The following is a 27,822-nucleotide window of genomic DNA, read 5'->3' on the forward strand; positions in this document are numbered from 1 at the left end:
GGCCTGTGTTTCAAATATATTGTATTGTAACAAACAACCTGGGGCTAAATTTAGTGTTGCTCAGGTTGTAAATGCTGGTTTCAGAGCACGACAATGACACAGAGTAGAGCCTGTTTTCACTGTTGATACCCACGACTTAAGATGATATGCAAATATCCCACGAGGCTACTCCTTTTAACAGTAAATTTCATAGTGTAAATCATATCCAAGTGACACAGCTACAATTTGTCACAGACAGTATTGAAATTCAACCAGTCTGACAAAGTTCTTCCTCACAAACAAAATGCCTACTGTGCAGTGTTTGGCTGCTCTGTCCCTCTATGGTGAGGGCGTTACCATTACACTGATAACTAACTTTAAATACACAGTTATCTAATGTCTAATCTTTATGTTGCTGTAGGTATATCTGTGCAAGCTGATGGCAAGAAACTATACTTGCCTTTTTTTTCCAATCTGCCTAGTAGATTCTGTTCGTTTTAGTTAGCCAAACTGCAGTGTTCATCTTCTTGGGACTCACTGAATTTCTATTAATATTCCATGCAAAGCTAGCCAGTTGTTGTCATGATAGCTCTTTGTCTGACTTGATGATAACATGAACGCAAACCTGTAAAAACACACATGTTGGGTCTTCTGTTGCAGGTTCAGACGTTGTCCTCGGCCCCCACCCCAAGTTCAAACTCAGCTTCCCGACAGAGGGTGAGGAAGAGGACCAAAGTCCTGTCTATAGCTCGCAAGTGAGTGCCCTGTTTTTTCTTTTTTTTTAGTGTAGACAGAAGATACGCTTTGAAAGTTTAAAAGTTCACTCTTCACCTAAGAAACAGTTGATATGACAAAATAATCTTTAAGTATAGGTCCACTTCTTTGGACCTTGGAGTTGCGATAAAAGATAAGGCGAGAAACAGGAGAAAAAAGACATTATCAGGGCCAGCTACAAATCGATATTGGATCTAATGTATACGACGAAATTTGAAAAAGTCTAAATACTAAGTACAATTTCAATGCTCCAGAGTTAACCTGAGCATTCAGTTACACTAATTAAGATACACATTAACTGGAAAGGAAGATACATAAAATACTGTTTTTATTTGTAGGAGGCACCTTTTGAGAGATGTGTTTTTAAAGAGATAAGAAAAGAGACAAAGTTCCAATATACTGTAGATGAGTGGAAAAAATTATTTGCTCAGAATTATGGGTCTGAGGTCAAAACCTGTTCAACCAATCAAAGTTTAAAAGTAATAACTTGAGGGATGAAAATGTGATTTTATACTTGTGGTTATAAATGTGTACATATACTGTGTGTGTGTGTGTGTGTTTTAGAATCCTGCGTATCAGGAAGGAGCCCCCCACCCTGCAGCCCAAGGAGCCCCCTCCCTCTCTGCTGGAGGCTGACCTGACTGAGTTTGACGTGCAGAACTCCCATCTGCCCTCCGAGGTTCTGTACATGCTGAAAAACGTCAGGTCAGGAAATATACCACACTATGATTCATTTTCACAGTGTTACATTTACGGACTATAGAGCTGTTAAGCGGAAGTCCCTTACTTCCGGGGTATGGGGCCTATCGGCTCGAAAAATTACAACGGTAGTCAATGGAAAGAAATGTATTATTTTCTGGTCCCAGTCATGAAATGCCTTCGATTACACATATGTTTTGTATGGATTTAGATGGTATTTTTTCGTGCAAAGAATGGAACAATTTAGCGAGTAGAAGCTGGATACGGTCAGGTTTTGTGCAGAGTGCTTTTGTGGACTACAGCTCTTCGCTGCTCTTGACGCTTATGATATATGTCACCACCACTTGCACCGGCTTAGCTCCGAAACATGGCTGTGTCAATAATGCACTTTACTGCCTTCTTTCAAGGACAAGACAAAAGTCTTCAGCGTGGCGAAAACCACTACACAAGTGGACATGTGGAGAGTTTCAATTTCTCGAGTGGGGAGATTGTTGGCGTTGTCCACGCCAGCCATTAGCATTAGCACTGTCAGTCGAGAAGTGGAGGGAATGTGTTGAGGTGACGTCACAGAGGTGACAAGACTTGTAGGTTGCGTTCCGAATCGCATACTCTTTCTTTTTTCTATTCTACATACTACATCTGACGATAAAAAGAATCTAGTTAGGATGCAGTAGGCATACTATTGGGACGTACTTTTCTCTCTTATTTCATCATAACATTGCGCCTTGATCTTGCCTCTTGCTTTTATATCCGTCGCATCCCCGTTTGTTTTCATAACATGGACCTATAGGCTTCGTCGATGTTACGTCACTTCACGTGCGCACTGGATTGTGGGTCAGAATCGCCCAAATAGGATGCACTTTTCAACACTAACAATCTTGGACGCATGAAGTAGACCATCCGGGTATTCTAACCATCCTAAATCTGGCCACAAGAATCGGGACATCCTAAATCTTTTTTCTACATACTATATAGTAGAAAGTATGCGATTCGGAACGCAACCGTAGTTCTTCTCGTAACATTTTTTCAAAAGCCGTTAGACGAATAATCATACAACATACCGTCAAACTCTTCACATGAAAAATGATCATTTAGACCCATACAAAACATATATGTAATCCAAGGCATTTAATGACTGGGACCAGAAAATAGTAGATTACTTTCCATAGACACCCATTCATTTTTTTTCAGCCGATAGGCTCCATGCCCCGTAATTCCGCCACTTCCGCTTAACAGCTCTATTATTCCGAGCTTGGTTTTTCTACTGAGTAGCAATGTTACTGCGTCGTATTGTACATTTAAATTGATTTTTATTTATAATGAACAATCAGCTGCTAAGAGATGGAAACAGATAAGAACACAAAGATTTAGCACAAACATAGATAAGTCAATCAGATTCCTTCAAAGAAAAAAATAAAGGATGTGTTTGAAAGGTGCAGGCAGAAGCATAGTGCTTATATAGTCCTGCCCTTATTTACAACATCATATCATTACAGAAGAAAATAGATAGATACATATAAAAAAAAACACAAGCAACCCATACATACACTGTGGCTACATTTATTTATTTATTTTTTATTTTATTTCAGACATATCAAAAACAATACAACATAAAATAAAAAGCATAAAAAAATACAATAAACAAAATGTATGTTTAAATGACTTAAAAAAAAAAAAAAAAAAAAATGATCTGTATTGATGTGATATGCCTGAAAAGGAGCAGGAAGAAGTATACACTTATTTAATCCTACCCCTTTTCCATAGTAAAAAAAATATATATATTTATTATATTCGCTTCTTGTAGGGGAAGTTGTGCAACTTTTCACTCAAAGTGACTTTAAAGTGAGGCCTTGACAGTAAAGTCTCCAACTCAAATATGTACATATATTTCAGGGTGTTGTGCATCCCTGGCAATACAAACTTTGGATCTGGAATAAACTGTTGAAGAAATATAGCTTTCGGAAAAAAAGTTGTCTTGATGCACAACTTGCCCCCGGTGTGGTGTAAGTTGTGCGTTTGGAGAGAATACCATGGGGTGAATTGTGCCATTGATATATATCTCATAAACTGTAATGCAAGACAAATCCATTAGACAATCACTTAGTTAAGGTGTATTTAAAGTAAATAAAGTAAATAGTTGACAAAGATTGAAGGACAATTTTCTTAAACAAGGCCTAGCAGATCTAATGGTTTTACCTGCAAAGCTCACAATGACAAAGTCACCATCATCATCTTTCTGGCCATCTGAACTCTCATCAGTGGTGTCGTTAAGTGGAATTGAGATGTCACTCTCTTCTGAGCTACTGTAGACAATCACTTTCTTTTGGTGACCAGCGTATACAGCCATGCCACTGGCACAACTCTCAGAAATGTACTTTGCACTAGTTGCTCTGTGCTTGTGGAACCAACTGCCACCTGACAAATGTGATTCCCCCTACATTTCTGCCTTTAAAGCAAGGCTCAAAACCCACATGTACACCCTGGTGTTTCCTCCCCATTAACTTTCTTACCTCTGCACTACTATCTGTGTTTATGTGGATGTATGGGCTTTACTTCTTTTATTTTGGTTATTGTTATTTTACCTTCATTGTTTACCTACTGAATGCACTATGTACAGCACTTTGGACAGTGCAAACTGTCATAAATGTGCTTTTATAAATACATTTTACTTACTTACTTACTTATAACTCACCCAGGCTCTTTGGCACAAATCACCCCAATCCCAGAAATTTGGATAATAAGCATGATGCAGCAATTTAGGGCTGACATCGTGCTAACTGTATAGACTCAAAATGTAGCATACCAAAGCACTAAAACACGTGTCAAATGTTTTCAAACTTGTCTATAATTGTTCAGACACAATAATCAAAAAACCTTGATCATGGAAATTTTACTTTGAAAGGCAAAACACAGTTTTTTGAGCTCAAATGTGCTTATATCTTATTCCTTGTGTCTCCCTTCTTTACAGGATGAGTCAAATGGATGGCTCTTCTTAAATATGTGGTCACATTTCCAATTTCTTCCACGGTTTTCTAGAAACAAGGGGTGGCACAACTTCCAAAATGCACAACTTAGGCCACTCTCCCCTATTCCATATAATCTCTATACAATCTATCTATACAATTGGCGATACTATATTTGACATTTACGATCTATACATACATACAACTTAATATACTATGATTTTTTATATTTGATATATTTATACAATGCATATATCTATATTTATATACAATCAATATATCCATATCTACATACATATCTATACAATCAGTATATATATCCATATATATCAATGCAACCCATATATATATTATTGTTATTTATTTATTTATTTATAATTTAATTATTTAATAATTGTTATTTATTTATTTATAATTTCCTTCTTACTTCTCTCCCTCATTAATTTCCTCATTGAAAATGAATAGGTCAAATATGGTTCTTCATTTGAACTGTATACTAGTATGGCTTTGTTTGTTTCATTGCTCAGTCCATTCCACAAGGTCACCCCACAAACTGAAATACGTATGCTTTTTAAGAGTAGTTCGTACAAGAGGTTGTTCCAATGTAAATTAACCTCTTAGATGATATATCCCCTCTCTGTCTGTAGTCCATAACTTCATATGAATGAATGTCGGTTACATTCAAGCCATAGCCCTAACAAGTTGACACAAAGTTGATTAAGCCTATCAGCTCCACTCAGTATGGCAGCATTTACAAACTGGTTTCGCCCCCGGACACTTGCGCAGGAGTCCAATAAGCGCCCAAGAAATGTTTCAGTTGTTGATTCTACTGCTGAGAAAAAGCCTGGACGTACAGCAGAACGTATAAAATCCATGTGCGATCACCGAAGGCTTACCTCATGTAGTTGCGCCGACAGTGTTGTTGTATATATTCAGAATTCCCAATGGAAGTTACTCACTATAGCTTTAAAGGTATTTGGTATGCTAACAGTGTGTTGTTGTGAGCAGGGTGCTGGGCCACTTTGAGAAGCCTGTGTTCCTGGAGCTGTGTCGTCACATGGTGCTGATCCAGCTGCACCAGGGAGAGTCTCTCTTCAGGCCGGGAGACATCGACGACAGTATCTACGTGGTTCAAGATGGCCGCCTGGAGTTGTGCATCCGCGAGCATGTAAGAGCACAGGGCTGACCGCCAAGCACACTGCCTCACACAAATCGGCTAATACAGGAGTGCATTTTACATCCAGCACTCTTTGCAGGGTTCCTACAGAGTCTGGAAAGTTTGGAAAATACGTGGTTTTAAATCTTGTGTTTTCAAGGTTTGAAATGTGCTTGATATATGAATATATTACTGGAACATGATGGATTTTCTCCAGATTGATCCAGACTGACTAAAGGGTCATAGGTCATTTTAATTTTTTCCATATCATGTGACCCAGTGTCTCCAAATGATTCCAGAAATGAATACTACTATATACTTCTTCCAACTGGATTTTAGTTCATGCTCTAATGTATATTAATGTTTTTTAATGGAAACCCATGTGTTTCTTCAATAGCTTTAACATTATATTTAAAGCTACAAGGTCCTTGAAAAAGTAATTTTTTTTATCTTGAAAGTGCTGGCAAAGTGTTTGTATTTCACCTTTATAAAGCTGTATGAACTCTGTCTTTGCTGTTTTGTGTATATGTGATCCATGAGGAAAATGGCGCTTGACAGCCTCATCTGCCTTGTGCTTGTTGTTGGCTCTCTCGTGTGGTTTGTGACTGTGTTGCCTCTGCTGCAGGACGGTACGGATGCTGTGGTGAAGGACGTTCTAGCAGGAGACAGTGTTCACAGTCTGCTCAGCATCATGGACATTATAACCGTACGTGCTCATCCTCACATGTAATACACCTGGAATTAATAATTACAGAACGCACTTTTTCATACGCCCCCCTCATTACCAACCTAACTTAGCACTACCTTCACCTGTGATAAGCCACACCCTCAGATACCCCTTTATCTAACTAGTAGTTACATTCAAACCAGCAGTTAGATTCAGGGCCAATCAGAGCAGGCTGGGCTTTTTGAAAGGTGGCGCTCAAAGAGACAGGCTATAAAACAGAGCGTTTCAGACAGAGGTTGAAAAGAGGAGATTCAGCAATGATACTGTTGGGAAATGTAAAGGGCTTTTTGGACACTACTAGTACTCCATGAAAACAATTTTGAAACTGAAAATGAGCATTATAAGAGACCGTTAAGATTAAACAGATTCAAAATATTTGCTATTTACAAATACATTGCACATAACATACAATTACAGAGAGTTTTCTGGTATGGAATGAATGCTACTAAGTGCTCAAATTTTTACATTCGTTCTGCAACATTGACCTTTATTCTGTACAAATGTACACATTACATTACATTACATTTTATTTAGCTGACACTTTTATCCAAAGCGACTTATATTAAGTGCATTCAACCATGAAGGTACAAACTCAGAACGACAAGAATCCCGCAAGTCCTATAGCTTCAAATAAACCAATTAAACCAATACACATTCTGTATCTTGTCATATTTGTGTTTCAATCATTCAGGCCTTTCTTTGTTCACCTTGTACTGTATATATCTTGAGGTACAATTCCACTGTATCTCAATGGTTACTCCACAATGTGCTGTGTTCTCTGTATTTCAGGGCTACCCAGCACCTTACAAAACGGTGTCTGCCAGAGCCTCGGCTCCCTCCACCGTCCTGCGTCTTCCGGCCGTAGCCTTCCAGTCAGTCTTTGAGAAATATCCCGACACTCTGGTCCGTGTCATTCAGGTAAAGTTTAAGCATCTTTGAGCATTTGGAAAAGTGCTATTATATATAAATCCAATGTATTATTATTATAAATATCATTATTAATAAGTGTCCGCTGCCATTTGATTATCCAAGGCAGACCAATTCCTAAATATTCAATCAAAATGGGTATAATTGAATGGTTGGATTGTGTAAACTGTCCTTTTTAATTCTGTATCCACATGTATTCTCTCTCTCTCTGTGTTGTCCTGTGTAGATCATCATGGTGCGTCTCCAGAGAGTGACCTTCCTGGCCTTACACAACTACCTGGGCCTGACCACTGAGCTCTTCAACTCGGTACACTCTTTATTAACAGGAATTTGGTTTGACTGATGTGGCTTTATGCCAAACGGTTTTAGAATGGATCCCCTCATATTTCATTGCATGTGTGTTACAGGAGAGCCAAGCCATCTCCTTGGTGTCTGTGGCCACTGTTCTGGGTGATCCTCATCCACACAGAGGCGCACGCAGGCGTCCATCCCACACTGAGGATCCGGGCTCAGATAAACCAGACGCAGGTCAGAAACTCCCATGACTGTTTGTGTCGGCTTGTTGGGCACGCTTATTGATTGATTCATTGATTCAAAATTTTATTTTGAACATGTAAAAGAAGCAGAAATTGTCCTACAGAAAATAACGATATTACACAGAAAAAGAAAAGTATATCATTATCTAGATACATGAACGACAAACATTTTTATATTGTTCTGACTGAAGCCAGACTGCTCTAGTATTTTGCACCAGTTTCTCGTTTTGTATGGAAACAAATAGAAATACAAACAAAAGATGAAAATAATCAACTGAGTACACTATGGTTATTTTTAAGCCATTTACGTGACATGAAATTACAACTCAACCCTAGTCAGACCATAGAATCTGAAGTGATCTTGTGAGATACATGAATGGTGTACTGGTATATAAGTATAAGTAATACAGTAACATTAGTTGCACAGTTACAGTGGAAGAAATAAGTATTTGATCCCTCACCGATTTTGTAATTTTGCCCAAAGAAATGAGCGGTCTATAATTGTAAAGCTAGGTTTATTTTAACAGTGATAGACTCCAGAAAATCACATTAAAAAAAAGATATAGGGGAGAGTGGGGTGAGATGTGCCACTTTTTACTCAAACTGACTTTAAAGTGAGGCCTTGACAGTAAAGTCTCCAACTCAAATATGTACATATATTTCAGGGTGTTGTGCATCCCCGGCAACAATAACTTTGGATCTGAAATAAACTGTTTAAGAAATATAGCTTTCGGAAAAAAAGTTGTCTTGTGGCACTACTTACCCCCGGTGTGGTGTAAGTCGTGCCACAAGAGAGAATACCATTGGGTAAATTGTACCATTGATATATATCTCATAAACTGTAATGCAAGACAAATCCATTAGACTATCACTTATTTAAGGTTTTATTAAAGTAATAAATATTTTATAAAGATTGAAGGACAATTTTCTTAAACAAGGCCTAGCAGATCTAATGGTTTTACCTGCCAAGCTCACAATGACAAAGTCACCATCATCATCTTTCTGGCCATCTGAACTCTCATCAGTGGTGTTGTTAAGTGGAATGGAGATGTCAGTCTCTTCTGAGCTACTGTAGACAATCACTTTCTTCTGGTGACCAGCGTATACAGCCATGCCAATGGCACAACTCTCAGAAATGTACTTTGCACTAGCTGCTCCTCCCTTGTAGAACCAACTGCCACCTGACAAATGTGATTCCCCCTCCATTGCTGCCTTTAAATCAAGTCTCAAAACCCATCTGTACACCCTGGTTTTTCCTCCCCATTACCTATCTTACCTCTGCACTACTATCTTTGTTTATGTGGATGTCTGGGCTTTATGCCTTTTATTTTGTTATTGTTATTATACCTTCATTTTTTACCTACCTATGTTCAGCACTTTGGACAGTGCAAACTGTTATAAATGTGCTTTTATAAATACATTTTACTTACTTACTTACTTACTTATAACTCACCCCAGGCCCTCTGGCACAAATCACCCCAACCCCAGAATTTTGGATAATAAGCATGATGCAGCAGTTTAGGGCTGTCATCGTGCTAACTATATAGACACAAAGTGTAGCATACTAAAGCACTAAAACATGTGTCAAATGTTTTCAAATGTGTCTATAATTGTTCAGACACAATAATCAAAAAACCTTGATCATGGAAATTTTACTTTGAAAGGCAAAAAACTGTTTTTTGAGCTTAAATGTGTTTATATCTTATTCCATGTTTCTCCATTCTTTACAGGATGAGTCAAATGGATGGCTCTTCTTAAATATATGGTCACATTTCCAATTTCTTCTATGGTTTTCTAGAAACAAGAGATGGCACAACTTCCCCACTGGCACAACTCACCCCACTCTCCCCTAAATAATTTTGCATTTCATTGAGTGAAATAAGTATTTGATCCCCTACCAACCATAAATAATTCTGGCTCCCACAGATTAGTCCTCGTGCTTTAAATAAGTACTCCTAATCTCAACTAGTTTCCTGTATAACACACACCTGTCTCAACTTGTTACCTGTATAAAAGACACCTGTCAATAAATCAAACTCCAACATCTCCATCATGGGACAGACCAAAGAGCTGTCTAAGGACATCAGGGACAATATTGTAGACCTGCACAAGGCCGGAATAGACTACAAGACCATTGGCGAGAAGCTGGGTGAGAAGAAGACAACTGTTGGTGCGATTTTTCGAAAATGAAAAAAACAAACACAAAATGACCCTCAATCTCTCTTGGTCTGGGGCTCCATGCAAGATCTCACCTTGTGGGGTATCAATGATCATGAGAAAGGTGAGGGATCAGCCCAGATCTACACGGGAGGAGCCTGTTTATGATCCCAAAGCAGCTGGGACCACAGTCACCAAGAAAACCATTAGTAACACACTATGCCGTAATGTATTGAAATCCTGTAGTGCCCGTAAGATCCCCCTGCTCAAGATGGGACATGTACAGAACCGTCTAAAGTTTGCCAATGAGCACCTGAACGACTCAGAGAATGCTTGGGAGGAGGTGATGTGCTCAGATTAGAACAAAATCAAGTTCTTTGGTATCATAGTGACTCGCCATGCTTGGAGGAACACCATCCCCACAGTCAAGCATGGAGGTTGAAGCATTATGCTTTGGGGGTGTTTCTCTGCTAAGGGGACAGGTGGACTTCGCTGCATCAAAGGAAATATGGATGGGGCCATGTACCATGAAATACTGGGTGACAACCTCTTTCTCTCAGCCAGGTCAGTAAAAAAGGGTTGTGGATGGGTCTTCCAGCACGTCAATGAACCTAAAAATACAGCAAAGGGAACAAAGGAGTGGCTCAAGAAGAAGCACTCTCCAAAGAGGAGTGGTCCAAATATCCTCCTGAGATGTGTGCAAACCTGGTCATCAACTACAAGACATTTCTGACCTCTGTACTTGCCAACAAGGGTTTCTCCACCAAGTACTAAGCAATGTTTTGATAGGGGATCAAATACTTATTTCACTCAATGAAATGCAAAATAATTCCTATATTTTTTTATGTGATTTTCTGGATTTTCTTTTTGATATTCTGTCTACCACTTTTAAAATAAACCTAGCATTAAAATTATAGAGCGTGAGGGATCAAATACTTATTTCATACACTGTATGTCCCCACCCAGTTCAGCAATCCTAGTGTCCACTTTGTTCTGGTTCATTCTCTCAACTCAACGTGTGCGTGCGTGCGTGCGTGCGTGCGTGCGTGCGTGCGTGCGTGCGTGCGTGCGTGCGTGTGTGTGTGTCGGTCATAATGTTTGATTTGAAGTGATCTGTTTTTTTTTCTTGTTCCTCACTATAACAGACAGGTCTGGCCTCCCTGACACGACCTCATTCAAATACAAGAAATCTCGCTCTCAATCCACCCCCAACGCTGTCTCGGGTATATACTCGCACTGCTGCAGTATAATGTTATACAGTCCTGCTTAGCTTTTTATTTTCACAGCCTTTGGTTGCTTGTCTATTAATGGAAGTCCATGTGTGATACAGTAAAGTTGGCTTAACCTTTGAACACAAACATTTGGAAAACTGAGCAGCATGAGATGTCAACAGGATTTTATGGTGTCATTTTAATCTAATGTCTAAAAGAGTGTGGGTTTCATGTGAGCCAGTCTGAAGTAAAAAAAATAAAATAATAATGTCTTTAAATGCTGCTCCAGTCAAACTATTGCTTCTATTGCACTATTGCATTATTCACCATCTTGCCATAACAATTCAAACAGTGTCAGTGAGTATTGTTGCTGTTGCTAAGCCCTAGTGATCAATATGTTGACCTGTGTACTGTTTTTTGTCATGCAGGTGAAATGTCAGTGGACCTCAACAGAGCATATGAACGGGCCAGACTTGACACAGAGGAGCCGGCGGCGGCACCTCCTCCTCCCAGTCCTGTGAAGGTCTCTTAAAAATAACGTTTTGTATTTCTGGTTAGAATCCAGGTTCTGAACACCTGGGTCTGGTTTCACAAAGATATTTTTGGGCTGGTCTGTTAGTAGTGCTCAGATTAGTCGGGTTCAAGTTAGACAGTTTCAAGTTAGACAGTTTCAAGTTAGCCACCCATACCTTTGGCTAACTCAGGACAACTACCATCGTTTCTATGGTAACACTCCATGACACGTGCTGACCAATTGGAGCAAATTACAAACAAAAAGAAAATGGTGTGCAATGGATGGATTTTGTGTATTGTGTATGAAGGTGTTTACTCAGAATAAATATACGTGTATCTGTAATTGGAGGATAGAGTTTATCTCGGATGCCAGGAATACAACTTTCAGAAGGTATTGTTGTTTTAATATGGTTACACAATGTAATATTCCATTTTTCACATAGACTTAGCCTGAGCAAAATAATAAATGTTTGAGCAGCAAGTTACAATAAAATATTGCACAATAGATTTATAGGATCATTTTGGTACACAGCATTGGCATATACAGGTTCCTCTAATTGAGTGTGTATGTTGTGGTTCATTGTTGTTCTAAAAAGGGCATTAAGTCTCCACTAAAACCTCCCCCCTCTCTCTGTCTCCTCAGTCTATTCTGAAGAAGAGTGTGACAATGCAGCACTCTCCATCTGCTATCTACCACTATAGTGAAGCCGGAGGAGAGAGTGTCCACCATAACAGAGTCAATGCCATTTTCCAGGCTGCCAAAAAGGATCTGCTGCAGGTCATCCAAATACAGGTAAGCGTAAAAAAAATGTTACTACTTTTTTTTATCTTATTTGTTCATTGTTTTTCTTCAAATTGAATGCTTCAGGTAAAAATGTATTTCTCTGTGTGTGAACAATGTCATTCCATGTTGTCAGGATCCAAATCTGTTGGAGGGAAGGGTGAACTTGCGTCAAGTCAAAGCTGGCACTGTTGTGGCCCGTCAAGGAGACCAGGTCAGTGTGTTGGACCAGCCCTGATTTGAAAGTGCTCTTTGTTGGTCAGAGAGGTTATGGTCTAATAAAGAATGTCTGTCTGACAGATTTGCTGTGTAGGGGTTGGTTTACAGCTGTCCATTATCTTCAGCAGCTTGTACAACATCCCTCTCTCTCTCCAGCCAACTCTAAGGGGCACCATTGTCACACAGCTACATTCAATTCCCACTACCAATAAATTATAACAGCTATATTTGAATAATTTTTTGCAAATGATTTGCACTCACAGAGTGATGACATTTTTACTTTGATAATAGTATGTTTGATTTGACTGCTGCTACAACTCGTCAATTGTTTCAAACTAAAACACATTGTGATTATCTTTACGCTTTAACATACAGCACTGGAGGTATTCTTTCCTTATAAAACCTTTGCAAAGCAGATTTTTTAGTAAAAGTATTGGATCTATTTTCCCCACTGCATTTAATGGCAGGGGGTGTTCTGTAGTGTTCCATTGGCAGTCATGTGTATATCATCCTGTTCCCAATGCTAACAAAAAAAAAGGAACGTTCTTGTAACTATAAATACCGCTGGGCAGTTATATGTTGTGGTAGGCAATGCTTTAAAGCAGGTAAAGCTCCTCAGAAGTTATAATATGGTACAAGGTTACTTTGACTGTACATATTGTCAGGTCACAAACCTTTGACTGTCAAAATCTATTCAATTCATCTTTGAGTCAGAGTCCAGATTTGTGCAAACCTTAAAGAAAAATCCCATAAAGCGTTCTTGAGATATTGCCCTCACAAGCATGGCCCGTTTAGACGTATGGACGGACCAACCGAAAGCATAATGCCTTTAGCTAGCGCCAGCACGGAGGGATAAAAAATCCATAAAGTTACTAGTCGTGAAAAAATAATGCTGGTCAAAGATAGAGAGGGTAGGTTGAGAAGGGGCCTCTTGTATCTTTCTAAGGTGACACTGATTGAACCGCAGCAGTTGATTGGTTAGATCTTTGAACCATTGAAATGAGACTGTAATAATCACACCACCCCTTTTTCCTGAGCTCCACGGGCTAACTGATGTGTATTACTCATCCAGACCATTGTTTTCCTTCTCCACATGACTTCCAGGATGTGAGCGTGGCTTTCGTCATCTCGGGCGTCCTCCATGTGTACCAGCGTATGATCGACAGGGAGGAGGACACCCTGCTGTTTGTCACACACCCAGGGGAGATGGTGGGTCACCTGGCTGTGCTGACCGGAGAGCCCCTTATCTTCACTGTCAAAGCCCTCAGAGACTGCACCTTCCTCTCCATATCCAAGGCCCACTTCTATGAGTAGGGGGATCCATCAAAACATTGGCTCATGTTCATTTGTTATCACATCACATCACTTCGCATGCAAACAGATCATGTGTGTGTGTCTCTTTGCAGGATGATGCGTGAGGAGCCCAGGGTGGTTTTGAACGTGGCTCACACCGTGGTGAAGAGGGTGTCGCCGTTTGTCAGACAGATTGACTTTGCCCTGGACTGGATGGCTGTGGAGGCGGGCCGTGCAGTCTACAGGTATCTGCTCAGATAAAGAGTATACTGCAAGAATTAGGACACACTCTCACTAGACCCAGTCGCCTGACCTGAGCACAGTAATACATACAGTAGGTTGTACACATGTCATTGTGTTGCAGTACAACACAGGCATCAAGTCAAGTCAACTTAATTTATATAGCACATTTATAACAGCCGAGGCGGACCAAAGTGCTGTACAGTAAAATACATTACATCCCAAACATCATAAAGACACGTAAAAGTAAAAATAAAACACAAAACGATAGTAAAAGTTCTAGTAGACACTGCATCGATTTATGACATTGTGACGCGTCTAAAAAAAATTGAAAAGGGGTTTGGGTTTTTGTGCGTTTTATCCGTATATACAATCTATGGTTGTATCCAATTGTTCTTATACAATTTATAATATTTTCATATTTTCATCCAGCCAAATTGGGAGAAAACATTCCACCTCTGCGTCAGACCACACAAACGAACAGTCTCACATAAATTGACGTGAGAATAGACTTCTATGATCGTAGCGTGCTGCAGCACACCTCTTCTAACCTGGCCAGTGTCAAGGAAGTGTACATAGCACTCACAGTAGTTAAACATACTGTATTTAAACCTTCAATTGCGCTTGGGCACAGTACGGATTGTACTGGTGTGAGCGCGCCCTTATACACATTATAGATATAAATATGAGAATGACAAATACATTATAGGAATAACATTATGCTAGTGTGAAATGTTGAATTTTGTAATTTCGTTTTCAGACAGGAAGACAAATCGGATAGCACCTTCATCGTCCTCAGTGGCCGTCTACGCTCCGTCATCGCAAAGGATGATGGGAAAAAGGAGCTGGCTGGAGAGTATGGCCGCGGGGATCTCATTGGTGTGGTGAGTGAGTGGTCAGACACGGTTTAAATAATTTTTTTATTTTTATTTTTTTTAAATAAATCTACAGCAGGCTCATGGAAACCCATTTTTAGACAATACAAATGGGCAGTACAACAGCTGTTTTTTTTTGCTTGTTCAGGTGGAGGCCCTGACCCACATGAACCGAGCCACCACAGTGCATGCTGTGAGGGACTCTGAGCTGGCCAAGCTTCCAGAGGGAGCTCTGAACTCCATCAAGAGGAGGTATCCTCAGGTGGTCACCAGACTCATCCATCTACTGGGCCAGAAGATCCTAGGCAACATGCAGCAGGTCAACGGACCGCTGTCTGGTAAACGCATTCGCTCTCTGCTAGTCTGTGTGTCTGGATGGGACTGTAATTCATGCATCAATATATCATAGGAACAATACCAGTTGTTTATTATGTGGAGATCAAGTCAGCTTATTACATTTCACCGGGCTGAGTAATAATGACACGTGCTAACCACTAAGGCCAAAAAAACACTACAAGATGTGTTTCAGCATGAGATGATGAGATACAAAACAAGATACATGCAAGATATGGTGTAGTGGCACTCCGTCTCGCTCCTCATCCTGTCTACCATTTGAGGAGTAATCTCACAGTATAAAAGACAACTCTCCTTCGTTTTAAAACGATTACTGGAAAAACTTCTAAATAAAATAAATGCCTTGCACATCGAAAAGCTGTGGAGCTTCCTTCCATATCAGACTCCAAAAGTTACATCCATAACAGCTACACAGTCATGTCATAACACAAAACATAGAAAAACCTATTATTTATTATTGTCAGATGACTAAATGCATTTTAAACTATTTTAAGAATTATACATTTTAATATACTTTAAATACTTTTTAACTAGATAGTAATTATTAATCAATTATTTGCATATTGGCTCTTACACACGGTATGGAAATAAAATTTCCGTCTCAAATACCCAATGAGTAAAATAGTCCTTTGCTTTGCAGGTCGTGGTCTGGCTGTCCACACCCCCAGCAGTAAGTGGGACGCTGGGAATCCCGTGTCCAACCTGTCCACTGTGGCCATCCTGCCTGTGTCTGATGACGTGCCCCTCACCGCCTTCACTCTGGAGCTGCAGCATGCACTCAGTGGCATCGGTACACTACACACTACACACTACACACTACACACACACACACACACACACACACACACACACACACACACACACACACACACACACAGGCCTTAGATGTGTCTACCTTAGAAACTGCCCCATGTTGATCATCCATTGCAATGTCTAGGTCCTATTTTAATAATGCTTTTGAGGTGTTTCTGTTTTTCTGAAGGCCCCATTCTACTGCTGACCAGTGACACCATCAAACAGCGACTGGGCGCTGCTGCCCTGGACAGGTAGTGACAGAAGGATTGTGTTCAGATCTTTTAGAATCCTGAGACATTTCCGTAATAGATGTTTGGTTCTTTCTGAAAACAAGACGTTTATTGGGTCATATGTCACTTCATTTCAAGAGTTACATATTTCACGTTAACAGACATGGTTTGTTGAAAACTTTTGTAAACCTGGTCTAAAATAGTCTAGATTTGGGTTTAACAGATGTGATTCAATTCATGGTATACATGCCATAAAAAGGCGATGTATTATGCTAGCTGATACTGGCTGATATGTGTCTGTTGTGCTTTAAAGTGTCCATGAGTACCGTCTGTCCAGCTGGCTGGGGCAGCAGGAAGACATCCATCGCATTGTCCTGTACCAGTCTAACTCTAGCCTCACGCCCTGGACCCAGCGCTGCATCCGCCAGGCCGACTGCATCATCATGGTGGGACTAGGGGAGCAGGAGCCCACTGTGGGGGAGGTCAGTGCACATACGCCCACACCTCTTCGGCTGCTGTAGCTTTGCTGGAACAAAAAAAGAATATGGGATTCTCTCTTTCACAAAGACACAAGGTTCAATATACACAATTCATGTTTTACGTGAACGTCCTCAAATTTAGTTCAGTGAAGAACGTGACTTTGAGTCATGCTAGCTCTAATCAGCATGATTCACATAGTTGAGATGGAGCGGTATTTCAGTCCCCAACAAATAAGTATCCGGTAATCAAATAGTCGACTATTTGACGATTCAATCTAAGGAGCCCAATTCCACTTCCCAGTCGCAAACTTTGGTTATGAAACAAGGATCATTCTATTTTAACTTGGGGATGTCTGATTTAGGATTTTATTGCATTTTTTAGTGAACGAGACACATACCTTACCTCAGAACTACTATCAAAGTACCATGGCTGAGAGTTCCTAGCCGTTTTGTCAGCAGTGTCTTTGTGAAGTGAACTTAATTTATCCATACAAACTGTTAGAAACTGTAGGTTGCTTGACCAAGCCTTCTGAAGCTAAAACCCTATTTTTCGTAGTACAAATCTAGCTTTTTTTCTTCCCCTTGTGCCCCTGTAGTTGGAGCGCATGTTGGAGAGCAGCTCGGTGCGTGCTCAGAAGCAGCTTGTGTTGCTGCATAAGGAGGACGGCCCCCCGCCCAGAGGCACAGCCAACTGGCTCAACATGCGCAGCTGGATCTCCAAACACCACCACCTGTGCTGCCCGCGCAGAGTCTTCTCCAAGAGGAGCTTACCTAACCTGGTACCCATTGACTACACACTACTGAGTCCGCAATGGGCAATACTGCTCAGTTTGCAAATGCATGCGTGTGAGAGAGAGAGATAGAGAGATGCCTAAGAGTATTTTGCTTTTAAATATTTAAAACAGAAATTAAATCAATGCAAAAGAACAGATTTTAGTTCCTTAAATGACCTTTTGTGTGTGTGTGTGTGTGTGTGTGTGTGTGTGTGTGTGTGTGTGTGTGTGTGTGTGTGTGTGTGTGTGTGTGTGTGTGTGTGTGTGTGTGTGTGTGTGTGTGTGTGTGTGTGTGTGTGTGTGTGTGTGTGTGTGTGTGTGTGTGTGTGTGTGTGTGTGTGTGTGTGTGTGTGTGTGTGTGTGTGGTTTTCAGATAGAGATGTACCAGCGTGTGTTTGTAAAGAGTCCAGATCGTCATTCGGACTTCTCCCGTCTGGCCCGCAGCCTGACAGGAAACAGCATTGCCCTGGTGCTGGGTGGAGGGGGCGCCAGGTACCTTGTTATATATCTAAACACATTTCACACTGTACATGTACATTTGCTGTACATTGTAAGACTTAGCCTTAAAGGTGCAATTGTATACCATACAATACCAATCTGAATAAAAGGCATTATTTTGGGAATTGGGTTTTATGCACGATTGTTCACCATTAGCGTGTCATTTTCTTTTTATATAGTATAGAAAAGGATCTAATGTTGGGGATGCCTGCTTTCTGCAACTGTAGATTGTGTCTCACTTTGTCATTTCAATGCATTTATTCCAGTGGAAAAAGGGACCAATCTTTAGATTCTTGGTAACAGTTACATTTTTACGCACAACAACCAAATCTTCATCATTACAATTGAACCTATTAGCTTGGTAATTCATTTAAGTTAAATAAAGCATATGAAGGTTTTTAATTTCCTTATGGAATTGTATCCAAACTTGTATGAACTGAACCTGTGTTAACATACAATATAATGATTCCACCAATACAACAACAAGTTTATCATTAGAAAAATTGAATGTATAAAACTCAAATTGGACGACTTTTGCAGAAGTATCAATTTCTAACCGAAAACCATTTACAAACTATGTATATTTTTCCAGTAAGCATGTTTCTATTCTGATTGATGTGTTTCTGTTTCTCACTGCTCTGGCTTGTTCTGGAGCTCTGACAAGGTACGGACCTTATTCCTCTTAGCTAGGACCTGAGAGATAACATATCTGAGATACAAATAGAGCAGTTCTAGTATCAGCCAGTGTCTGCACCCCACCCTTGTCCTCCTAGCATCCTTTATTTGAGGGCTTTTCAATAATTTTCTTCACGTGACAATTTTCTTACTGTGATTGATATGCCTCTTTAAAATCACAAACTCAAACTCTCTTTGAAACAAATAGGGCCTCGACAGATATTGTGTGTGTTTGTGTGTGCGTACGTGCGTGCATGTGTGTGCCTGTTTGCCGATGCCACTGAATTCTCCAGAATTGCTTACCCCCACCTTTTAATATCCTTTGAAAAGATCCTACTTCAAATGTGAGACTTGTGGACTAACAACCTAATGATACGATCCATTATACGTGATAGTGAATGAAGGGCTGTCTGTTTTCCAGGGGCTGCTCTCAGATAGGGATCCTGCGTGCGCTGAACGATGCTGGGATCCCTGTGGACCTGGTGGGGGGGACCTCCATCGGCTCCCTCATGGGGGCGCTGTACGCAGAGGAGAAGAACAACAGTCGCATGAGGGTCCGGGCTCGGGAGTGGGCCATGGTCGGTTGACATTTTGTTTCAAAGATAGGACTTGGATTCACTCCAAGTTGAAAATGAATGGATTTGACTACTTAGGTCTGTGTCAAAATCATAAGAAAAGCGCTTTTAGTTTATTCTAGATTTCAACATGGTTTATTTGTCATATGCGCAACAACAATAACAGCAGCAGTCGTTGGCAATAAAAAGTCTTGAGTCTTGAGTCAAGTGAAGAGAGCAACCTTAGACCTGTAAATGTGCAGATATGAAAAAAAGTCTTGTGATAGTAGTCTAATATTATTTAGAATGCAAATGAAATAGAATACTTTACATGGAATAGAATAACGCGAAGAAAAAAAATACTGATACACGATATGTACAGATGTAAATAATGAGTTATAAGTGGTTAACTTAATAAATAAGTTCTGCATGGTCTTGTTCCTATGACATCTGCTCTCATATTTAACGATGAATCTAATATCTTCGGTAAGGATTTTCAGAAGAAATGAATTCTGTTTTTAAAAGCACATCTGTACATACTGTACATTTCATTCTGTCCCTTGGTAACTGCCTTCCTCTCTCAGGACATGACCTCGTACTTTAAGAAGATCTTGGATCTGACCTACCCCATTACCTCCATGTTTTCTGGGACTTCCTTCAACTCCAGCGTCCGCTCAGTCTTCAAGGGCAAACAGATAGAGGTAAGCTTTCTTTAAAACACCGCTGTTTCAGACCTGAATTATAATTTAAGGTGCTCTGTGCTTTAAGGGATCCAGATGGTACATTCACTGAAATGTAATTTTTATTTTTTATTTCTCTGCTCCTACCACCTCTGCTTTGCTAGGACCTGTGGCTGCCGTACTTCAACATCACAACAGATATCACAGCTTCCTCCATGAGAGTTCACACTGACGGTCTGTGCAACTTTAGCAAAAATATGAATACCTTTTGCATTTTTGGATCCACTCAAAGAACAAAAGCCTTACTATTTTACTGAAATGAATTAAACCTGGTTGCCTAGAGCGGCGGGGGGACGGGGGGGGATATAGACAGCAAAAGCAGAATGCATGTGTGATTTATAATGTTATTTAACCAAAACAAGAATTGACGCTGCTATCGTCCCTTTAATATCAGGTTCGTTGTGGCGGTATGTACGGGCCAGTATGTCTCTGTCTGGTTACCTGCCGCCTCTCTGCGATCCCAAAGATGGACACTTGCTCATGGACGGAGGGTACATCAACAACCTGCCTGGTAAGAAGCATTGAGTGGGTCGGAGTGGGAATTCTATATTCCATAAAAAGACACAGTAGCAAGGGGGCGCCCTTAGCTCAGTAGATAGAGCGTCCCCCCCATGGGCCTCGGCCCGCAGCGGACCTGGGTTTGATTCCAGCCCGCGGTCGTTCTCTGCATGTCACTCCCCTCTCTGCCCCATTTCAACTCTGTCTCTACACTATCAATAAAAGCATAAAAATGGCAAAAAATATCTTTAAAAAAAAAAGAAAAAAAAAAGACACAGTAGCATAAAGTAGAACCTTTACTCTGAGTCATTACCACTCATGCATTTACAACAATTAACCAAAATACATTTGTAATAAAGGAACTTTCATAAATCCTACACATACTTTTTTTAAACCCACATTTGGAGAGGAATTATTTAATGAATGAAACAGCTTCCCATGTGCTGATGGATCATCTCAGTATTTTTGTACATATAATTGTGTTTACTCAATGTAGGAAAATACATGGCTAAAATAGCAGCATTACTCCAGTGATTTTAAGACCTATAATGAATGTGTGATTCCTTTATGTTGGTGTCCAGCCGATGTGGCTCGCTCCATGGGGGCCAAGGTTGTGATTGCCATTGACGTTGGGAGTCAGGATGAAACCAACCTGACCAACTACGGCGACGCGCTGAGCGGCTGGTGGCTGCTGTGGAAACGCTTCAACCCTCTGGCTGAGAAAATCAAGGTACACTTTCATTGTCCACCATTTTAAAAGGTCACATATCGTGCTCATTTTCAGCATCGAAATTGTAATTTGGGTTTCTACTTTTCATGGTGCAGTGTCTGAAAACCCCTTCATATTTATCACAGTGCCATTGCTGAATCTCCTCTTTTCACCCTGCTGTCTGAAACACTCTCGCTGCGTTTCATTAGTAGTTGCACTTCCCCTCGTTCACTTCCCCTCAGCCCTTGTTATGAAGTAACAGCATACGTCGCACGGAGGGAACTTGGAGCTCGGAGGGAGACTGGGCGGGGGATTTAAATGGAACCCACTTGCCCTTGTAGTCGCAATGGACCTTCAGTTACATAGGTAGTTCTGAATGCAAATAATAGAAAATTATAAGATTCAAGGCAAGTGAACAAGGGCATGTCTGTCTCTTTTAAGCCCTGCCTTCCAAGAGGCCCAGTCTGCTCTGATTGGCCCTGAATCTAACTGCCGGTTTGAATTTAAATGCCAGTTAGATTGAGGTGTATCTGGGGGTTGTGCTTATCACAGGTGGAGGTAGTACTGCTTGGATATGAGGGGGGTGTGGTTACTTTCTACCCTTATGATGTCATAAGCGGTGAAAAAGCTGACTGGGGTTTCTGAACACAGATTTCCAGAAAGGTGGAAGTGTAGAAAAAGAGTGGGTTGTTTTTACCTCCTACTTTGGGAGTCTCTTGTCACACCATGGACCCATATTAATGTTGAAAAAAGTGTGTTTTGAATAATAAGCTTGTGGCCATTTACTTGGCCCAGCTGTCCTGTTAATCCCAACCCTGCATTTTACCATGTGTGATTTCACAAATGGGAAAATGTAGGGTTAGACAGTGAGACCATAAAATACTCTTTCAGCCTTTTCTCAGGCTAGGATGAACCAATTTCTAAAATGTTTGCACAATTGTACTACATAGGAGTTCAATACACCTTCATATTTCCACCGGTGAAGTAGGTCTTTAAAGTCAACTCCCCCCCACGCCCCCCCCCCCCCCCCCCCCTTTCCCCACCAGGTGCTGAACATGGCAGAGATCCAGACCCGTCTTGCCTACGTGTGCTGTGTGCGTCAGCTGGAGGTGGTCAGAGACAGTGACTACTGCGAGTACCTCCGGCCGCCCATCGACCACTACGGCACGCTGGAGTTTGGCAAGTTTGACGAGATCGCTGTGAGTGTGCCCTTCTCTTCCTTTAATGCTGTTGCCCATGTGTTTTTTTAATCTGTAGTGTGTAGAATCTATTGGCATTTTTCAGAACACACTTCTTATATATGGAAATAAATTCATAACAAGTATGTTTTTACTAGTGTGTAAACTTTATTGTTCCTTTTATTACCTACAAATGAGCCTTTTATACCTTTTATAGAAACAGGGCGCAGAGGCTGACATGGTGCCCCGCCGTGTTTCTCTACAGTAGCACATAACTGACAAACTTAACTGCCTTACATATCCTTTATATACTGTATATAGTGGATGGAAATGCACCTGCAATCTGGAATCTCACCACTAGATGTCACTAAATATTTGCATTGTACCTTTAACCTCCTTCCCTGTGGCTGTAGGAGGTGGGCTACCACCACGGGAAGACAGTGTTCGATGTGTGGAAGCGCAGTGGCTTGGTGGAGAGCATGCTGAAGGACAGACATCAGGAGGAGTTCCACAAGACCAAAACTGGCCACGTGAGTGCAACTGCAAACCTGGGCCTAGATTTTAAAGCAATGAACCAACTGTGTCGGCCTAGTACTGTGACCCAGTCCCTGTTGTTCAACAGAACGTATTGTGCAGTTAAAACACACACGTCCCTTCAGGTTTGAATGCGTTAGCTAATGTAATACGGTCCGTCACACACATCAATAGGAATCCCAGGGATTTAACAAACTTTGCAGCTTTAGTTTCACTGTCCAGATGCTTTTCACAAGCTACTGTCATCAATTTGCAGTAAGCAAGTAGTGGTGATGTGATGGCAAACCATTACAGTATTTATTACCAATCATTTATAAAATAGAATAATAATAACAATTTATATATAATGTAAAAAATATGAATACAAAGTGGCTGCAGTTGATGGATGTGGTAAAAGCATAATGAAAAAGAGAATTGATCCAGTGTGTGTCTTCCAGGTGACGTGTCCCAACGCCTCCTTCACTGACCTGGCAGAGATAGTGTCCAGAATTGAACCCGTCAAGGTTGCCACAATCGAGGGTACGTGATTGGTCAAATATAAAAAACCTGAAACACCTGTGGAGCTTTTGGAATTCTAATGTTTTTAATCTGTATGTTAACCCATATCCACTTGAAAACAAATGACTCCATAAATTGCTATCAAAAATTTAAGGATGAAGTTTTTCAAGCTTTGTTTTTCTCACGATCCGCTACCTGTACATACTGTGTGTGGTCTGAAAAAAGAATCTGGTGTTAATACTCACAGCCTAGGCTCTGTAAATGGGCCCCCTTGAGCCTAAGCTGTTTAGTAACACTAGATTTTATTTCCATCGCACACAGTACAGACAGCTTGTGGATGGTGAGGGGATATTCACTGATTGTGACAAAGTGATTTTGACATGCACGCATTCTCCAGAATTGCTGACTCCAACTCTAAATGCTATCTCTATGAAAATAAAAATAGAGAAAATAGCTTCATAATGAATACACTGTTATGATTTCAAATGGGGACAATATTTGTATTAACAAATGTGTGCTCTTCTTTGTTGTGCCTTCAGAGGAGCTGTCGGATGATTACCAGACAGATTACAGTGAGGAGGCCGGCCTGTCTGACTACGATGCCTTCACCCAAGGCAGTGAATACACCGAGGGAGAGGAGACGGCAGACACAGCTGAAACAGTATGTAGAAAAGCAACACAGGCCCTGCGTTCCGAATCGCATACTTTCTACTATTTAGTATGGTAGAAAAAAGATTTAGGATGTCCCGATTCTTGTGGACAGATTAAGGATGGTTAGAAGTACCCGGATGTCTACTACATCTGGCCAGTATTTTCAGTGTTGAAAACAGCATCCTATTTGGGCGATTCTGACCTATAATCCAGTGTGCACGTGAAGTGACGTCACATCGATGGAGCCTCCATATGAAAACAAACGGGGATGCAGCGGATATAAAAGCAAGAAGCAAGATCAAGGAGCAATGTTATGATGAAATGAATAAGTACAAATATGTCCCAATTGTAGCATACTGCATTCTAACTGGATTATTTTTATTGTCAGATGTAGTATGTAGAATAGAAAAAAAGAGCATGCGATTCGGAATGCAGGGAGGGTTTCCCCATAGATAGTATATGAAAGGGTTTCCCTCAGAAAAGTTGTTAGGCATGGTGGCAAGTATCTTTTAGGGTGTGGGGGAGGGGGGCGGCCCAAAGGAAGGGGCGGGTGATATGACATAACATTTATATCACTGTATTTCTCATGTTTTGGACAGAGACGGTATTATATCATGATATGACTTTTATGGTCTATATCTTTAGAGTAGAATTCTGGCCTATCCTTTTATGTAATTACATTGAATTAGTATAACAATAAATGGTTGGTATCCTTTTCCAACAGAGACATGGCAAAGTTTCATGCATTCTTAACACCAAAGATCCTGATATTAACAGTGATAGACTTGACTATGCTTGGCATGGTGGAGGTCAGGTTAGGCATGGTGGAGGTCAGGTTAGGCATGGTGGCCCGCTATGCCTGGAATACACTAGGGAAACCCTACAACATCATTCATCATACATAACTGATCCTTTTTCTAAACACCAAAGTCATCCTCCTATAGTAACTGGAAGACAGCGATGACTTCAATGTATTTTCCTTCCACAGGACGACGATGCTCCAATCCAGATTCGACACCGGCTGAAGAGTGACTCACAAGGCTCCAGTGCATGACAGGGCTGCTGACTGGGGGTCCACAGAACACACTCCAGTGCAGTGTGTCTGGTGAACCCTCACTCACTTTGTATTACAAACGTGTAGCTGATTGGGACTCTTATCCCAATGAAGAGCCAGGAGGCATGCTCACTGTCTTTGCTCAAAGGCTCTTCGGCAACAGTACACTAATCTGTTGGTGGATACGTTGACTTCCTCTCAGGCTCACACCCCTTCAAGTAAAAAGGGAGGTAGTTGTAACGGATGGAAGTGAGTCCCATTGTTTTATTGCACTTTTGTAAAATTTCACTGATTTCAGTAACAAATCGCCAAACAGGGGAAAGCTATGAATTCTGTCTGTTCAGCAAAGGCATTTCACAAATCAGTTCATACACACAGCGATGCAGTGGAGTTGTTTTTTATACATTCATTGACTTGTACAGCAAGCCGTGGCTCTGTCATAGTTGTGGACAAACAGGGAAAATGTAAGAAACTGCGAGAACCCTTGAAAATATTTTAAAAGATTAGTATATTTTTACAAACGCATCACTTAGAAAATGCACTACAATCTTTCAACCATTTAACATGATATTTTATATTATGCAGTGCCACTTTTGGGGGACAGTTATATGCATAGCTAGTTCCCACCATAATAAGCTCAAATCCATAAAGTACTATGGAGCATTTCACAATGTTTACATATTAGAACACACACACACACACACACACACACACACACACACACACACACACACACACACACACACACACACACACACACACACACACACACACACACACACACGTGTTTTATGTGCCTTCAGTGCACTTCAAATCCAGTATTACATCATGTGTGTCCTGTGAGGAAGGGATTTCTCAGCATTACACAGATATGTTACTCTGAAAGAGAACGGGGACTCTACTAAGCTTTGGATGTGTATCATGAATGTATTTCTTCATTGGAGCCTGACTGTTTAGGAAAAGTCAAAGTCTCTGCAGTATTTTCATGGCATTGTAAAGGCAAGTTCACGCAGCACTATAATATTATGGCATCTGGCCGACAACTTGACCGGTGAACTTTTCTTTACGCCAGGTATTCTAGCTCTGTGCCAGTTTTATACTATCTTTCATTTTACATACTAACCAGGTCTTTATACTCAAGATTTTTTTTTTTTTCGTGTGTGAATTGGATATACACTTGTTTATTTTTTATCACACCTGTGGTTTTCCCTTTATGACAAGGGAAAACCTGTTATGAACAAGGTCCATTAGTAAGCATAAACCAGTGTCAGTGACTGAACATGACAGTCACATTGAGCATTGTGCTAAAAATTGACCTTCTTCGCAAACCAAATCACATCATTTATGCAATAATAATGGATGAAGCTAAAAAATCATGTGTTTGCTTTGATATGTCCCTGCTGACATTGCCCACAGGACAGACCGCTATTTGCTGGTCTCTGCAACCGTCCCATTAGAATAGAGTAAAAGTGAACCTGGCTTTGTTTTTAGTTTTCTTGTTTTTAGACCAGGTATGGTATGATATGCACTCAGCTGATATTAATTAAACTACCAATACATGCATCTTCATGTAGACACTAGCAGATTACTGCTTTTTAGAAATACACAACCTAACAACTTAAAGACATAACTTACTGTTGCAGGTTAGTAATACACTTGTGCCTGGATGTTGTTATATCAACTTGTATGACAGAATGCTATTCATAGAACGTGGTCACTATTGTAATTGTGATCATGTTTTAAAGCCAGAGCTACTTAACCTAGGCACTATAGTATATGCAAAGTTGTACCTGCCAATTAATGCAACATTATGCTTTATATAGGTGCCTTTTGTCTCCGTGGTTAAAGAGCTGCTGTGGTATTGACTCGTAGGAATTCACTGTGAAAAAAAGATCAATTGTTAGGAATATAGTGGCTTTCATAATGCTTTAAAAATGCCATGTTTTTATTTTTGGTTTGCCAGTGGTCATGTAGAATGTGTGTTAATAGTGTGTAGTTGCCACTGTTAGAGGTTGCCTTTTGAAAAACTAAAAACCTTATTTGTTTTAGTTTGTTGTGACTGATTGCCTGTTAATGTGTTGCACCGGATAATGTACAAGAATGTAGAACATTTCAATATGAATAAATAGTTAATAGTGGGAGGGGGGTAAACTGGTGGGTTATCTTAACAGATGAGCTATTTGATGTTTTTTTTTTCTTTAAGTTGTGCTGTTGTGAAAGCCAAAATGATGTAATACCTAAAAAGACAAATCCAGAAGATACATGTTTGCGTGGAATTTGAGACTGAGATGAGACTGTTGGTTGACATGTTGAAATAATAATAATAAAAAAACTGTTGTTGAAGAGGTGGAAGTTCTCACTGATCTTGTATAATATTTTGGTGTACACAGTCATGCCCCTGGATAAATGACACATTCACTGACCCTGGATTTCAAGAGGAAACTGAAAGTGATGTCTGTCAATCTAAAGAACCACACCAAACATGTGCACAACACACGCCACAGAGAAGGTTGGGGAAGTGTTTGGGAAATGCTGCTTGAATGTGGTGCATC

General features: G+C 40.5%; 1 protein-coding gene across 1 annotated transcript in view; it reads left to right on the top strand.

Moving 5' to 3' along the window:
• The window catches only part of LOC307267499 (patatin-like phospholipase domain-containing protein 7), a 31,902-nt gene extending 4,393 nt beyond the window's left edge, over positions 1–27,509 (top strand). The window contains exons 5-34 of the mRNA XM_080049832.1: positions 640–734; positions 1,318–1,458; positions 5,424–5,583; positions 6,197–6,277; positions 7,088–7,216; positions 7,452–7,532; positions 7,633–7,753; positions 11,064–11,141; positions 11,558–11,652; positions 12,286–12,435; positions 12,560–12,637; positions 13,747–13,952; positions 14,049–14,180; positions 14,936–15,059; positions 15,199–15,388; positions 16,045–16,194; positions 16,387–16,450; positions 16,743–16,911; positions 17,505–17,687; positions 18,055–18,173; positions 19,276–19,432; positions 19,993–20,109; positions 20,253–20,322; positions 20,543–20,659; positions 21,228–21,376; positions 22,402–22,554; positions 22,947–23,063; positions 23,505–23,586; positions 24,105–24,226; positions 25,205–27,509. Of these exons, the coding sequence (XP_079905958.1) occupies positions 640–734; positions 1,318–1,458; positions 5,424–5,583; positions 6,197–6,277; positions 7,088–7,216; positions 7,452–7,532; positions 7,633–7,753; positions 11,064–11,141; positions 11,558–11,652; positions 12,286–12,435; positions 12,560–12,637; positions 13,747–13,952; positions 14,049–14,180; positions 14,936–15,059; positions 15,199–15,388; positions 16,045–16,194; positions 16,387–16,450; positions 16,743–16,911; positions 17,505–17,687; positions 18,055–18,173; positions 19,276–19,432; positions 19,993–20,109; positions 20,253–20,322; positions 20,543–20,659; positions 21,228–21,376; positions 22,402–22,554; positions 22,947–23,063; positions 23,505–23,586; positions 24,105–24,226; positions 25,205–25,270 (3,696 nt within the window). The 3' untranslated portion in view covers positions 25,271–27,509. The remainder of the gene's footprint in view (positions 1–639; positions 735–1,317; positions 1,459–5,423; positions 5,584–6,196; positions 6,278–7,087; positions 7,217–7,451; positions 7,533–7,632; positions 7,754–11,063; positions 11,142–11,557; positions 11,653–12,285; positions 12,436–12,559; positions 12,638–13,746; positions 13,953–14,048; positions 14,181–14,935; positions 15,060–15,198; positions 15,389–16,044; positions 16,195–16,386; positions 16,451–16,742; positions 16,912–17,504; positions 17,688–18,054; positions 18,174–19,275; positions 19,433–19,992; positions 20,110–20,252; positions 20,323–20,542; positions 20,660–21,227; positions 21,377–22,401; positions 22,555–22,946; positions 23,064–23,504; positions 23,587–24,104; positions 24,227–25,204) is intronic.
• Positions 27,510–27,822: the final 313 nt, after the last annotated feature.

The sequence above is a fragment of the Ammodytes marinus genome, assembly GCF_949987685.1.
Source record: "Ammodytes marinus genome assembly, chromosome: 2".
Classification (NCBI taxonomy): Eukaryota; Metazoa; Chordata; class Actinopteri; order Uranoscopiformes; family Ammodytidae; genus Ammodytes; species Ammodytes marinus.